General features: G+C 55.8%; 3 protein-coding genes across 3 annotated transcripts; 2 read left to right on the top strand and 1 right to left on the bottom strand.

The window, feature by feature from the left end:
• Positions 1-328: 328 nt before the first annotated feature.
• BBK36DRAFT_1135716 (proteasome catalytic subunit 3) lies at positions 329-1,404 on the top strand (the record flags this gene model as incomplete). Its single annotated transcript, XM_024892736.1, has 2 exons — positions 329-467; positions 610-1,404. Coding segments are annotated over 2 exons (859 nt in total), but the record flags the coding sequence as incomplete, so codon positions are not given.
• A 220-nt stretch (positions 1,405-1,624) lies between these two features.
• BBK36DRAFT_1204738 (hypothetical protein) lies at positions 1,625-8,465 on the bottom strand (the record flags this gene model as incomplete). Its single annotated transcript, XM_024897330.1, has 5 exons — positions 1,625-3,089; positions 3,847-5,444; positions 6,048-6,429; positions 7,123-8,225; positions 8,391-8,465. The coding sequence occupies 5 exons, from the start codon at positions 8,463-8,465 to the stop codon at positions 1,625-1,627; spliced, it is 4,623 nt and encodes a 1,540-aa protein (XP_024748606.1).
• Positions 8,466-12,961: 4,496 nt separating this feature from the next.
• On the top strand, positions 12,962-14,706 carry BBK36DRAFT_1133445 (glycosyltransferase family 34 protein; the record flags this gene model as incomplete). The annotated part of the gene is made up of 3 exons (XM_024892093.1): positions 12,962-13,604; positions 13,675-13,975; positions 14,037-14,706. Exons 1-3 carry the CDS (start codon positions 13,196-13,198, stop codon positions 14,704-14,706), a joined length of 1,380 nt encoding a protein of 459 aa, XP_024748605.1. The 5' UTR covers positions 12,962-13,195.
• Positions 14,707-16,047: the final 1,341 nt, after the last annotated feature.

Genomic DNA, 16,047 nt, shown 5'->3' with positions numbered 1-16,047 from the left:
TTCGACGCCAGGCGTGGCCAATCAGAAGCTCGAGCTGTGTCGAAAAGAACGGCAGTGACGCGCGAGACGGAAGCTGCCTGAGATACTCCGTAGTAGTAACAACCAACGAGGGGCGTCCTTTAGGCCTTGAAGCTACAACCTGCACCACCAACCGCCGACATACGCAACAACTCACCAGCTCGACACCTGCAGCTGCGCCGTACTGTCTACATCGACTCTCTCACTCGAGGACTCGGAGAAGAACTGAGCGGGCATTGACTGATCGCCGACCCGGCTTACGAAGCTTGAACTTGGAGGGGTCGAACTCTACCGTAACCATCATCACCACCATGGATTCCCTCGTGGCCAAGTACAGCCGGCCGGCGTATGCGCAGAATGAGCCTCTGGAGGACGAGGAGCTTAGCCATGAGCTGATGGACCCGGCGGCGCACCTGTCGCTCAACTTTGCCATGCCGCCCATTGCCCAGGTATGTTTGGGGTTCTGTTTCCTTGTTGAGCTGCTCTGTCGCTCCGGCTGTCGTTCTGTATATCCATAACGAGGAGAGAGCAAGGATGAAAACACCATAGAAGAAGAAGAGAAGGAAAATGCTGACCCTCCCATCAACCCAGCCCTCTGCCTGGCTCCGCGCCGCCACAGACGACCGCTCCAACCCCGACTGCCCCATCAAGATCGCCCACGGCACGACGACGCTGGCCTTCCGCTTCCAGGGCGGCATCATCGTGGCGACGGACTCGCGCGCGACGGCGGGCAACTGGATCGCCTCGCAGACGGTCAAGAAGGTGATTGAGATCAACAGCGTGCTGCTGGGCACCATGGCGGGCGGCGCGGCGGACTGCCAGTACTGGCTGGCGTGGCTGGGCATGCAGTGCCGGCTGCACGAGCTCCGCCACAAGCGCCGCATCAGCGTCGCCGCCGCCAGCAAGATCCTGGCCAACCTCATCTACAGCTACAAGGGCATGGGGCTCAGCATGGGCACCATGTGCGCGGGCGTGACCAAGGAGGAAGGGCCCGCGCTGTACTACGTCGACAGCGACGGCACGCGGCTGGCGGGCAACCTGTTTTGCGTGGGCAGCGGGCAGACGTTTGCCTACGGCGTGCTGGACTCGGAGTACAGGCACGAGATGAGCGACGAGGAGGCGCTCGAGCTGGGCAAGAGGAGCATCCTGGCGGCGACGCACCGCGACGCCTACTCTGGTGGCTACATCAACCTGTACCACGTCAAGGAGGCGGGCTGGGTCAAGCACGGCTTCCTCGACACGAATCCCATCTTTTGGCAGACGAAGCTGGACAAGGGCGAGTTTTCAAACGTCACGAGTGCGTTGGAGTAGAAGCATCGAGGGGGTTTTTGAAAGCATGAGACGAATTAGGAGGTGTATGGGAAGACAGTAGATCAAATACGAAGCAATGATTTTTCCGTCTTGACAACCTGGTAGAGAAAGAAATACTGGTGGGTTGTGTGTGCAGCGTGTCAATCATATGTGCCACTGGTCTACTATACATGGCCATCCTCTGACCTTTTAATCGCACAGGGCAGATACAGACTATCTCCAGAGACCTCAACATCGAACAAAGGGGGTATCATCACATCCATCTCACATCTTCTTCTCCTCGTCCCTGCCCTCTCTACCCTCTGCTGCTGCGTCCTCCTCCACATTCAACCCACCCCCCGGCCCCCAATATGCCCCCTCCCACATCATCCGGATCCATCGGCCACCTCGCAATCGGCCTCACGGAGAGCTCGCTCCTGAAGCCGGCCTCGAACATCTCCATGCCCGCCCAGGCGATCATGGCCGCGTTATCGGTGCACAGCTCCAGCGGGGGCGCGACGATGCGCATGTCGGGGAAACCCCGGGCGGCGAGGGTCGTGCGCAGGACGTGCATGAGGAAGCGGTTGCTTGCTACGCCGCCTGCTACGACGAGGGTTTTGATTTTTGGACATGATGATGATGCTGCTGCTGATGATGAAGGAGTAGTCTGTGATGATGATGGTGATGGTGATGGCTGCTGCTGGAGAGAGGGCGAGTCCTGCAGGGCGAGGACGAGCCGGCTGGCGAGGTGCTGGAAGGCTGCGCGGAGGGTATGCCGTGCGAGCGCTCTGCGTTCTTCGAGCGGGAATCTTCTGTCGTCGCCGCCGTCGTCTGCTTGATGATCCTCGACGTTGCTGTTGTCGTCGTCGACTGCTGTCCGAGCGTTTGCTGCGGCGGCAATGTTGTGGACGTGCGTGTATATGCTCGAAAACGAATAGGCCAGCTTCCGCGAGCCCTTCAACGGCACCGGCACGGTCCATCCGTATTTGGTCTCGACATCACGGATCTCGTCGCCCCTGGACCTCGCCGGCTGGAAAAACGCCTCGTAATCCGCAACGTTGTCGTTGTTTCTTCCAGTAGGAGGGGGGAAGGCGAATGCTTCGAGGAGCCGGCCGTAGCTCACGTCCGGGCTGGAGGCGAGGATGGAAGGAGGGAGGATGACGCGGGCGGTCTGGTCGAGGAGGTTGCCGATGGCGACGTCGGCGGTGGAGGCGAGCGTCTTGTGCGCGGTGAGGCTTGTGGAGAGGATGAGCTGGGTGTGGCCGCCGGAGACGAGGAGGGAGAGGAAGGGGAAGGACGGGGATGGTGAGGATGAGGATGATGAGTTCAGGGCGTCGACGAGCCGCGGCGTCAACGCGTGAGCCTGCATGTGGTGGACGCCTACAAAGGGAACGCCCCAGGCAAGCGCCAGCCCCTTTGCGACGTTCAATCCCACTGCCAGGTTGGCCATGATGCCCGGTCCGCGGGTTGCGCAGACGAAATCCGGCACCTTCATCTTCATCTTCCTCCTCTTGTCCATCCCCATCTTCTCCGTCTTCACATGCTCATCATCCTCGTGCCGTCGCAAAACCTGCAAAGCCTCCTCCACCAACGGCGCCAGTGAAGCGTTGTGCCCCTGCACCGTAACCATGGGGTTGATCCCCTGAAAGGCGCGGTTGTCAGAAGACACCCGCTCGTTGAAGATCAGCCTTGTCTTGCCGGTGGAGCAAGACTTGGAGAGGACCGCGACGGCGGTGTCGTCGCACGAGGTTTCGATGGCGAGCGTCACCAGCGCACGACGTCTGCATGCAATTTGGCCGACGACATGTTTATGATGCAGTGCTGCTGCCGTCCTACTACTTCTTCTGACTGTAGTGAGGATGCATGAGATGCGCTGCTGCTGCTGCTGCTGCTGTGAAAAGAAGAGACGGTGGGGGGTCGATAGGCATTGCGGTGGAAGAAGCATGGGAGCTGTTTGTCTCTCTCTTTCTTGATTCTTCCTCTCTTTTAGTATTCACAATTTGCATTTAACTTCCAATGAATATCCTTCTCTTGTTATTGTTATTGCAGTTAAGGAGCGGCGACTTGGTAAATGTGATGGGTGTAAGCTGATGCGTTTTGGTGGCCTCTCAAAGACGTTGAATTTCCCGGACCGATTTTTCCTCTTTCCGCTTCGGAGTCCGGCGGAGTGGAGCCTCTACTTTATCCAATCCCGCTCTTAGTCTCCGTTCGACTTCATCCAAGCTACGAAGATGCCACAAAACACAGCTTAACACCTGGAATTGCTTGAACAAATCGATATTTATTTCATTTCAAATGTTCTTAATTCCGTATGGCTCTAGATAAGCCAGGTATCTCAGCCAGCAATGCAATCATAATGCACCTTTACCTTGTGTGCAAATATGCCAATATCCCATAATCCAGCCAGTTCTATACACACCACCCTTATTATAATAAGTCAAAGAAAAGTTTGAACAGAAAAGAGGGGTAAAAAAAAGAGAGCGGTTCATGAGCACATTCCCATGGTATCGTGATAGACACCTCACTCCATAGCATCACGTCCAGTTCACCCACTGACACTTACACCCGCCAGTCCCTCCGTCGAACCCCCCAAACTTGGCATCCCCGCTGCCCCGGTGGTTGATCCACGTCCCCCCAACGTCCATCTTGTTCGTCAGCAGCTCCGGAGCGCTCGTGTTCAGCTTCTGGCGGTCGTCCATGGGCCACTCCCACACAACTTTGTGGTCGGGATCGCCGCCGTGCGTGTCCAGAGTCACAGTCACGGGGTACGGCATCGTCCCCGGCTTGACCAGCTCCCTCGAGTCACCAACGCGCTCGTCATCGCCTCCCTCCAGCAACGACGCCGTGCTGTTCAGTTTCCGCGTCCAGATTTGCACAAGCATGCGCGTCTCGGCCCACGTCACCAGGTGGTTAGCCTCGGTCTCGCTGCAGCCGCCGTCCTCGTCCGCGGGCACGTTTCCCTCGCTCGAGTTGCTGAGAACAGTGACAGACTTGAGGAAAATGGTCCGTTGGAAGTACGTGTAAAACCCGTAATGCTCAGTCGGCAGGCCGCGATCAAAGAGCCGAACCGGCTGCTGAACCGGAGTTGGCAGCATCACGGCAGGCGCGGGAGTGCCGTCCGCCTCCAGATCTGGCGGGAAAATAATGTCCGAGATGTTGAGGGCCGAAGCAGTAGTAGCACGACGACTCAGAGACGGCGTGCCGACTGTGTCGTTCAAGGAGGGGAGAAGGCTGATGAAGAAGGGGGTCGGCTCGCCCGCCTTTTGGCTCGACTGGATGTTGTCCGTAGTCTCACCCAGGAACCACATTTCGTCGAAAGTCGGCGGACTCGGGTCTGGCTTGAATCCATCGATTGAAGAGCTATTGCTGCTCCCGTCTCTCTTCGAGATGGTCGTGGGAGCAGCACCGTTGGGAATGTTCCACTCCCTCTCCGTGCTGTTGTCCCACTGGATTTGAAAGATCATGGTCGGCTGGTTTGGCTCGAAGGGAGACACAGATGCCTGGGCATCTTTCGGCAGAGCACAGCTCCAGAGGGTGGTTGGCGCAGTGCAGTCGCTCTTGGCAATGGTGTTGTTGGGCCCCACAAACGTCAAGACACCGGTTGGCATGGCAGGATAGTCTGTGAGGTTGACCCATATCGAGGACGGCACTGAGGAGGATGGCGTCGAGGGAGATGTCGAGGATGGCGGGTCCTGTCCAGGGGCTGGAGTCTCGTTGTTGCCCGAGCCGTGATGCCTGCTAAGAACAACGCCCAGCACAACGCCCAAAGCAATGAGGAGAAGGAGAAGAAGAAGAAGAAGAAGCAATAGCCAGATTCTCCTCTTCTTGCGACCCTCGGGCCCAGCGCGGCCAAAACAGCCCTTTTTCGGTATGCAACCTCGGCCCCTCCAGAGGCCGCCGGCTCGTCTTGCTGCTTTATCTTCCTTTTCATGCCGCTGTCGTTGTCTCTCAATCTTGTGCTCTTTGCCCGACAGTTGATTGTCATGTGCTTGTGATCCAGACGTTCCCGCGGGGCGAGGAGGCAGCGGCTCCGTATATCCACGCTCCATATCGAGAGAGCCGACTCTTGTCCAACTGCCTCTATGGGGGTCAGCGCCAAAGGTCAGGTATGCTCTTTGTGGGCTCGCCGGCATTGTCTCGGGAGCTCTCTGCTCTTCCAGAACAATCTCGATCGGCTGCACGCCGCGATTGTCGCCACCACGGCTTTGGTCCACCGGAGAGCGCTGCCGAGACAAGACTGAAGACACAAAGTTGCTTGCCGCACGTACGTGGCGCGGCGCTCGCGAGCCTCTCTCCGCGTCAGGCGATTTCGACGAGGTCGGTGAGACGGAGAAACGGCTCTGTTGCTCTGAGACATTGCGTGCATGAGCCGCAGTGGAAGCTTGTCGCTGGAGTCCTGCGGTTCGGGACGTATGGCCTGAGAAGTCCTCGATATTGCGCGAGGAACAGCTGGTATTTCCATTGCGGAAAGATGCAGACGCTTCGTGTGCAGCGCCGTGGGCCTCCCTTGTGGAATTCTGCACCTGCTCACGATGCGAGTCGTGCGAGGACAGTATGCTGGCGCCAGTGATAGTGGTGGCGGCAGCTATACTCGTCTCTTGAACAGCTGCTCGTGAGTTTGACGCTGCGTCTCTCGTTGCTGTCGTAGACGTCGTTCCATCCGACGCAGCTGCGGTCGTGGCCGCTGCCCTATTCGTCGTCGCTGCAAAAGGCGGCGCAACAGGGGAGACTGGGGAAACGGTTGGCGATGAGGTTGACGCCGCAGCTTCTCTGGCCTTTGTTGACGTCGACGTAGCCAGGTGAGCTTCCCTCTCAAAGCTCTGAGAGAACTGGCTATTCAAATGATGGTCTGGTGGAAAGACTGCTTGGTACTTGACGGTGTCCCCATCCCCAGCCTGCTTCTTTAATCGAGCCAGAGGCGAAGAGGTAGTAGGAAAATGAGTTATGCCCAGGCCTTGCACTCTCTCGCGAGAGGCTGATCTATCCCGTTCCAGAGCATTTCGCGTCACTTCAGGCACAGCCTCAGGACGAGATACCTGCCCTCGGGGTGATGGTGTCCGCCGAGGAGTGGGGATTTTTATAGTCGGCGTTGAATCCACCGCGACACGCTCAACAAGAAGTCTTTGCTGCTGCTGCTGCTGCTGCTGCTGTTGCTCCCCAGTGTTGACATGGATATGGACTACAATCGGTCTTTCTGAGACTTCCCGCACCACCTCTCTTGGAGGCGGAGTCTGACGCGGTGTGGGCACCCTGATAATTGGCGCCTGGGCTTCTTTCCATTGAGATCTGGGTGGCGGAGTGAGATCGCGCTTCGCTTCGCGCTTCGGCTCATACTTTTGCTGAGATGCGGCAGACTGAGACCGATGATCTCTTACTTCGACGGAAGTAGAAGTCAAGTTGTATGCATGGGCTTCCTTGGATATTGAGGTCTTCAAGGAAGTGGCTTCCTGGCTCTCCGAGGATGTCTGCTGATAGTTACCGGTCCGGGATGTAAAGTTGGCGCTCGCGTCCGCAGCACTGGGCTTTACGGGCGATTGATTCTTGTCATCCGCCGTAAAGGTGAAGAGAATGTCAGAATTATCCATGCCGGCAACGTGCGATGGACTGTCCGTGGCCTTCCCCTTGACACCCCTTGGCAAAGAGGGTGTAGAAGAGGACGAAAACGAGCCTCGATCTTTTTTCAGCATCGACAGTCCCAGGATCGCGCGGCCACCGTCAAGGTTGGCAGCTGGAGAGTCTGTTTGGTCTCCTTGGCTTTCCATAGGTGAGAAAGACTGCCTTGCCTCCGTACCTGACCTGGCAGTTTTCCATGACTGCCGGTCCGCCGCGAGCTTGGGAGTCAGCAATAAACTTTGATCCCCCTTGTCCGCAGCTCTAGCCAGATGGTGCCCTCTCTCCTCCATGGGTGACTCCAACTGGGTTCGCCGGCTCGCAAAAGACATTGTCCTGTCCAGGAACGGCGTAACCAAGTGGTGGTCCCACCAGCCACGGATGCTCTGAGGAGTAAGTGCAGACAGTTTGCTGGCAGGGGACTTCAAAGGTGTGACACCGTCCTCTTCAAACAGTGTGCAAGGCGTCCCGGACTCGTCTTCTTCTTGGGCGTTCTTGAGTCGTTCGATGCCGACAGGGCGCTGGGGCGCTACTGTCATCCCCTGGTAATTGGCCGGAACAGCTGGAACAGGAGGGACTTCGTTGTCCCTTGGTCCGAGCCCCATCACTGGTGCCACAGATGCTTGCGAGTACACGCTTGAAGGGTATCTTATTGTGCTAAACGAGCTCGCAGTTTCGGGTGTATCCGGAGACCAGACGGACTGGAGCTGACGAGGCTCCTCGGCAGGCGCAATAGCCCGGCCATTAGCTCGGTCATTGGTTGTCTGAAACGTAAAGGGAAACGGATTTTTCGTGCCGCTGGGGGTATCGATGTTGTTGACAGTTGCCGTGAGGGGGTCAATCCCTCGGCTCGTCACCTCATCGGAAGGAAGAGTAATTCCAATGACAATCGGTCTGTCTTCCGGCGAGAGCTGCTCGGCGGGCGAGCGAGCGGCTGGATGGGGAGAGGCAGCTTCTCGTTCTGCGCCGTCATTGTTCTTCAACCAGTTCCAATTGCCAACGGATTGCGGGTTCGGAGATCCCTCCAGAGCCCTCAGAGCAGCCGCGTCCACAAACTTGGGGGCACGTCTTGCGGGTGACTTTGCTTGGAATTGCCGCCTCATCATTGGCATGTCCGTAATCAGCTTGATTCCAAACTTTGCGTTTCGCGCCTTGAGAGGCTTCTTTGACACTGGACGGTTGGCCGCTGAGCGTCTTGCAGATATCCTGGCGCTTGTCGACTTGGTCGTACTCGTTATGATATAAGCTGGAGTGGGTGGTGGAGCAAGGAGGCCGGGCTCGACCGCGCTGTCGATGGGCGTGATATCCTCGTTGGAGCTGATGGAGACGCTGTCGCTGTCCAGTGGAGATGGGCTGCGGGTATTGGCAGCAGAACTGCTTGCGCTCGTTTCCAGAAAGGCGCCACTGAGGAGGAGCTTCTTGTCAGAGTGCTCGGCAGACGGGGTCTCTCCAACGTCTATTAGCGTAACCACATCGTCGTCCTCCCAGTCTTCCCAGTCGTCCGCTCGATAGCTCTTTGATGATGTGTAAGAGGTCTGGCGAGGCATCACAGCTCGGCTAGCCCGTGATGACAGCCTGCTGCCATTCACAGGCTCAGCTCTTTTGCCGTAGTTGAAAGACATGTTGGGTCGGGTGAAGCGCTGATGTTCGGCGCAAGCGCGTGATCGTGACGTTGTCGTGTATCTCGTTATTACTCGTCATATGCGAAAATAGCAGCAGCAGCGAAGAATGAAGAATCAGAAAAGAAGCATCACGAGCTCCAGGCCATGTGATGTGGGAAATTCTTCAAGGAATCAGTGACAAAGAAGCCGAATGGGGTATGAATAGACTTGAACACACACAAGTACCGTGGAGCAAATAGAAACGCAACGCCTACTCCAACAATCAACAACCAACAATGAACGACAGTCAGGTCCGTCCAGGCAAATAATGAGAGTGAAAGTAACAAGAGAGAAAGTGACGATCAGCTGAATGGTGGAAGAGAAACAATCCGTGAACAATAAGACCTTGGCGGCAGACAATAAGAGCAGTGGACGAGGGCAGCGCTCATCCTCCCTCCCGCGGCCTGGATCCGCCCTCGCAGCTCCGAACCTGGCCAGTCCATCGCCTGCTCCATCTCGTCGTGCGTCTTCCGTCTCTCGTCGACCCGACAAAAGGGCTCTCTTCCCTGGCCGGTGGCGCGTTTGGGTCGTCCTTGAGGCCGCCTTGAGCTCGAGATTGGCTGGTCGAGGTGCAGGTCGCAGGTCTGGAATAGACGCCGTGCGAGCGGCTATGCGCAGGCTGATTGGCTGTGTGCAATTTGCGCTACGGCACCGGGGCCGCTGATTGGCCGCTTATCGCCAGTCGGGCGGCTAAGGCTTGGCCAGCTGCGCAACACACCCGCTGTGGGCCTCGGGTTTTCAGGGGTGTCGAGCCGCTGTTCGGCGTTCGCATCAACTGGACGTTTGCGATCTCGATACCCTGGAGTTGCATGCACGACAATGGTGCGATGGATGCAACACCGCGAAGATGCATCAAGATGATAGCTGCCTGGCGGGATTACAGATGATTGATACGCCCTACACAACTAGTTAAAGAGTGCCTGAAGCATGCGATTAGTGGCTTGTTGAGAGACCTGATGCTCTCAAAACGAACATAAGTCGAGCCACAGACACACGACAGTATCAAGCACAAAGTAGCATATCGAGCAACATACCAGGTGAACTAGGTAGTGGATCTACAGAAATGACATGCATCGAGATGCTAATGAAAGAAACAGCAACGATCATACTACTGGTCTTCGGTGCTACCACACCAGCATGTCCGAAACCAAGCTTGCCAAGGCAGAGCAGAACTGGCAGGCCAAGGCGAGGTTTGATACAGTCTCAGCCATCCTGCGCGACTCCCAGCGTTCGGAGCTACTCTGTCTTGTGTAAGGTACGTGATGCACCAACCACGGGGCTTTAGGAGTGCAGCTAGTGAGCATCTTCTCGTCTGATCATCAATGACGTACAAACATCGTTGTCCGGCAGTTCATTATACGGATTTCGATGATATACGAAGAGCGGTGGCTTGGCTCTGGTCGCAATAAGCACATGCAGTTTAGCCAAAGGCGGGGAAAGGCTTGACGCCACGGACGGCCATGACGAGGCTGAACTTTGTTCGAGATGCATGATCTAGCGTACCTGACAGGCTATCTTGAAGTTTAACCATCTGCGTCTGGTTCGTGTAGTGCTTCGTATCGCCCAATCTCTCGCATCAAGCGCGGCAATTGGCTGCCGCTGATGGCGCAGCACGAAGCCGACGACATGACCTGTCAGCTGATTCTCGGTATAGTTCAGCTGGTTCCTCAAGGCTCCATGTATTCGAGGCTCAATGCCATGAAAAGGTACGAGATGGATCAATCGTCGCTCACGTCGTCACCGTGACTAATGACGAGCACATGTCAAGAGCAGGGGATGTTCGTTTTCTCTCGAAGCTACGCTGCCGCCAGCTCATTGGACCAACATTGTTCTCCTCGACGTCAAATTAACGCCATGCGACTAGCCCCCAATAGGAGAAGCTTGGCCATCACGACTCGGGCTTCTCCGAACGCTTCTTCACGGCCATGGATGGAGGCTCTTCACCGTCGCCAGCAATGTCTCCGGTCCGGTACGAGCACCACCGGCAACGTGGAAGAGCGCGCTACAATGTGCACTTAGAAAGCAAGACGCGTCGCAGTGAGTTTGGAAGGTCGAGAGCTGTACAAGCGACTGCCCGCCAGCGCGAAGCAAGGCCGGGCACATACGAGCCTTTGGATACGATGCCATTGGCCCTGCACGAACCAAAAAGTACGAAATGCTCCGCACGACTATTGGCCGCCGGAGAAAATCTCGCAATCCGGCCGCGATTGAGTTCATGGATTGGACTCGCTGGTTGGGTCGCCCCTGAACGAAGCAGCAGGTCTAGGAACCACCGGCGATGGTTCTCCGTAAGGTAGCATTAGAAGATGCTATATTACTACTACTAGTACTGCTCGTGTGAGCAGCCAGCTAGTCACCGCTGCCGAACAGTGCCATCGCAAGGACCACGGTTCCAAACTCTTCAATCTTAAAATCTCCTCATTCCCTGTAGCGGCCAGTAAAATTCTCCTTATCGCGCCGTTTGCCAGGCACCAGGTACAAATCGCAGCTACGGATACAGCTGCAGGTCAGAGGGGACTTCGTATTACAAGGCACGAGGCACGAGGTTCGAGTCTTGTGTGACCGTCTCACGGCGATTGTGCGGGCTCGAGATATGCCGCTGTCCTTGCTTTTTTTCGTGGTTCCATCCCGTCACCGTCGTACTTGAGACGGTTCGTGGTGGCCGCTTGCAGCTGTGCGTCCCAACACGCGAGAACGAGATTTGTGCCATTTGCTTCCACCGACACGAGAGTGAAATTTGCAATATGAAATTCCCCAATCATTCTTACAGCCGTAAGACGCAAGAGAGGCAGAACAATAAGCCATGCATGCATGATACTACCGTGTCTGGTTAATGACAGGTATTACAGGCGCTTCCAGTGCTCGCAACTTGTCTGCCAATAGACGTTGATACGAGATGTTCTAAGCCAAAGGCGTGCGGCCCCCTTTTTCTCGGCGTGGAAGATGCATCTCGATCCGCCCGCTTTGGCACCGTGTCATCTGCAAAACAAGCCGCCGGGGAGTTCCAGAACATCCTGAGGGGCCGTGCGTGGGAAGAGAACATGACCGTAGAAACGGGCGTTGCTTGCAGCAAAACATACAGTACCCGAACAGCCGAAAATGGGGAGAGAAAGAGAAGAGACAGCAGAGATTACAACACTGGCCGACTCTCTATAGCAGCAGCATCGTCTTCGCCAGTATAGTAGTACCTTAGACCCCAAGACAGCCTCTGATGCCATAGCTGAGAAGGCCAGATAATGGCTTCAACATTCCCCTGACACCTTCAAGTCGGTCGTTAAAAATCTTTCCTTAGCTCAAGACACTAAAGTCGTATCTGTACCTGCTGGGTACTGTGCGACAGCGTCCATTCGCCGGTTGCTACGCGCCGTCGACCTTCGTCCCATCGTATCCGTCAAGTATACGGTACGCGCTTGGCCTTATCAAGCATCGTCAGCACCGCGCCGCCTTGGTTGCAGCAAGTAGCCCCATCCTTCTGCTACCACCCAAACCGGCTCGCTGCGGTACCCCGGCGCTTTCAGCCACGCACAGAGCAGCCTGTCTTCTGCGGCACGGGGAAGACAGGGGCTCTCCGCGGTACCTTGCTCTCAGCCGCCGCCAAGTACCGCAGCAGTGCCAGTACAAACCCAAGCCCGAAGCGACCTGGCCCTACGGGGACCCTTGGCAGGATTCGGGATGCCAGAACGTGCCAATAATCAACCGCCTCTTTTTTCCCTTGGACCCCCATCCGACTGCCATTATTGCTCCAGCACTTCCAGCCGTAATATCTCATACCGACTTCTGGCCACAACGCGAATTTGCTCCTCGCCTAGCGCCTGCTCTGGCCTGTTGTCTCTCTCCGGCCGGGCTCGATCTCTGCTTCTTGCGATTTGATCTCTTCTGTCCTCCAGGGCTGTCAGGATCCGGTCCAGCGTCGAGACCCCCCCCCGAAGCAACCCCCCCCTCCCACTTCTGGAGCCCGTGTGTTCGCTCTCTGTACGAGGGCATCGTCTCTGTCTCTCGCTCTGCTTCTGCATTAAGCTGCCTGCATAGATTTATTATTATTATCTTTTATCATCACACACTCTTTTTTTTTTTCTTACCCCTTCTCTTCTAGCTCTGGTGGCGCCTTCGTATTGGGAAAGCCCACGCCCGCCCGCTTTCTGCTGCCAACGCCCGACTCCGTATTTCGACCACCTGTCGAATCGAGAGCTGCTCGAAGCCTCTCCCTCCCTCCGCCGGGTCAGCATCACCAAAGCTATTCATCCTGGCGTCCCAAAGGCTTCCGGCCGGCTCCTCGAGCTCCTTCAACGACCGGCCTGTGCCGTCCCATCACCGGCGGCGCTCCTCGGTTGGCAACCAGACAATAAGCGAGGCGCGCGCTGGCAGCCTGCTGTCCATCCATCCTCGCGCAGCCAACCAGGCCCAGCTGTCCCCCATCGTCGGTACGTCCTCTTGTCTCCGTCTCTCCGTCGCTGCTGTCGGCATCCTCCCCTCGCCCGCCCGGCTTCCCCTTGCAGGCCTTCCCGCGCCCGCCTGGCCCTGCGTCATCTTGTGTCGCGCAAACTTGAGGTCGCTCGCTGGGCTAATCTCTGTGCTCCCCTGGCTCGTTCGCTGTCACAGGCACGCCCGCCGACCCAATGTCTCTGTCCCGAAGCCCGTCGCCTGTCCCGGGTGGGGGCTGGTCGAGTCCTGGCTTGAATATCAACAGCGGTCGCTCGAGTCCTTCCAATGCCGCTGGCAGCTCCGTGTCTTGGGAATCCGCCAAGATGAGGAAGCAAGGTGCCAATGGCTACCCGTCCTTCTCGACCCAGAACCAGGGCTTCTTCACCCGCCACATGCGCCGCATATCCAGCAGCCTGCCACGATTCGCCTCCGGCCCGGGCAATACCTATGCAGAGAGGGAAAAGTATGAGCGAGGAGGACACAGCCCGCACGTCGGCGGCGGGAGGTTACGATCCTTCTTTGCTCGCATTGGCAGAAGGCTGAAGTGGAGGATTCTGCTTCCGCTCATCATCTTTTGCACCATTGTGGCGTACTATGGCACTCGTGAGCAGAAACCCCCCATTGCTACATGCACAATTGAGAATGGGCTCTTTTTTACTGACAAGGGAAACAGACGAGGCTCCCGGCTTCGTTCACTGGTGGCGACGGACTTCGATGGGTGGTGGCGGCGAAAAGTTTGTCATTATCCTGGGGGCCAACGTGGGCGGAGGTGTCATGGAGTGGAAGGGAGCTCGAGAGTGGGCCATTGAGCGAGACAGCGTTCGTAACAAGCGGAAATATGCCACGAGATGGGGCTACGACTTGGAAATCGTCGACATGAAGACCAAGAAGCGGTACGCCCACGAGTGGCGAGAGAGCTGGGAAAAGGTCGACTTTATCCGCACCGCGATGCGGAAGTACCCCAACGCTGAATGGTGAGCAGACCTCACAAGGCGGTTGTCCCTTGTGGCAACTTGGCTAACACGACCGACCTAGGTTCTGGTGGCTGGATCTCAACACCTACATCATGGAGCCGTCGTACTCGCTACAGCGTCACATGTTCAACCACCTCGATCGACACGTATACCGAGACATCAACGACTTCAACCCTCTCAACATCACTCACCCCCCTACGGAGGAATACCTGGATGCAGAGGCGCGAAGCCCCGTTGGCGATGGCAACATCAACTCGGTGAACCTCATGCTCACCCAAGACTGCTCTGGATTCAACTTGGGGTCCTTCTTTATTCGACGCAGCGCCTGGACGGAGCAACTTTTGGATATCTGGTGGGACCCGGTGCTGTATGAGCAGAAGCACATGGAATGGGAGCACAAGGAGCAGGACGCACTTGAGCAACTGTACCGGAACCAGCCCTGGATTCGACAGCACACGGGCTTCCTGCCGCAGCGATTGATCAACAGCTTCCCCCCGGCTGCGTGCGCGGACGAATCAGGTCTCAACAACACCAGGATACACTACAACGAAAAGGATCGCGACTTCGTAGTCAATATGGCTGGCTGCGAATGGGGTCGCGATTGCTGGGGCGAGATGTATCACTACCGCGAGTTCAGCTACTGGCTCAATCGAAACCCTTGGGAGCTGTTCAAGGAGGAAATTGTGGCTGTCATCTGGTACAAGCTCACGGGCCAGCGAGTCAAGCTATAATCTGGGCTTCACACTGCACACAAAATGGGTTTGCATATTTTCACACCTTGTGCCAGCGCAAGCCGTCGTTTCTCCCCATGGGCTAGACACAGCGCTTTTCTCGTTGTCAGCTCCAATTTCTAGCACAGAGCATTCTGAGGCATCATTTTCTTGTTTTCTTTAATATTGATTTTGCTTGTTGCATAGATGTTGGTTTTTAATTGTTTCTTGATTGTACCAAGGCAGCAAAATGCTCCCCCCTTTTCTTTTCCTGCACGGCTGGACGAATATAATTGACAATGACTGGGAGGGTTACCATTTGACGAGGCGACGAACCACAGGCATCTGTCTTGAACGGCTGAAGCATCCGACGCATCCAGTGGTCAATGGCAGTACGCCGAGAAAACAGAATGTCCAAAAAAGGAGGGGGAAGACGGAAACGAGAAAGATTCGCTTTCCATGTCGGATACATATGGGGTTTTTTGGGGTCAACAAATTGGAGAGGCCATCTAAAAGGAAAGAAGGGATGTTAGGGAAAGGAAGGGCGCACGATGCATTGGGGTGTGTCATTGCGTTGGCAGTCTCCTGGGCGTTGGGCACTCTCACTTACATATTCGATGATGCTTTCTTTGTTTCTTCTTCTTGATTGGGAAAGGGAAGCGATGGAAGGTATGAGAAGAGAATCTTGAGGCGGACGTCTGTCTATCAGAAGGCTTATGATTGGGTATATATTGTGAAAAAAATTAATCATAGACTTGTTTTCTTTCATGTATATTGTGTATTGTATATTTTTTCTTCTCTTCAACTCATTTTGTTGTTATCGAGGGGTGATGGTTTGAAGATGCTGTGTCTGGGGTGATGATCCTGCGGTGTGCTGATTTGCCGTGAGGAGTGAATGCGATGACTTCGTGAATAAGGTTATTAACGCACCCATGTTGGTAAGAGGGGGCCCCTTCAAGACTAGAAAATCGTTGAAGCAGCAGATAAGCGAACTCATGAAGAAGAAAAAAAAAGGGGGTCGACTCTCCCAACAGTATTACTGCAGTACTAGTATATAAGTTCAAAGTTCGGTGAATTTTGTCCTGCCGCAGATAAAAAAAGGCAAAAAGCAAACATGATCGGCAAGTGGGAAAACAGCCGTGGACCGGGGAAAAGGTTTCATGATGTTTCTGCGTTGTTGAAAAGCGAGGAGCGCTGGATATAGGGCCGAAAAGAGAGGGGGGGATCTTTTGGGTGGGATGGTTGGGATTGATATAGGTGGTAATTATGTATATGCCGTGTCTCTGTGGAAGATGCTGCGTTCCCGTTGTATGAAGCTCTGGGGTTGTTAAAGTGCCGATGGTCATTTTACGAGGTATGCAT

Source organism: Trichoderma citrinoviride, assembly GCF_003025115.1.
Source record: "Trichoderma citrinoviride strain TUCIM 6016 unplaced genomic scaffold BBK36scaffold_9, whole genome shotgun sequence".
In the NCBI taxonomy this organism is placed as follows: Eukaryota; Fungi; Ascomycota; class Sordariomycetes; order Hypocreales; family Hypocreaceae; genus Trichoderma; species Trichoderma citrinoviride.
This window is presented reverse-complemented; position numbering and strand designations above follow the sequence as displayed.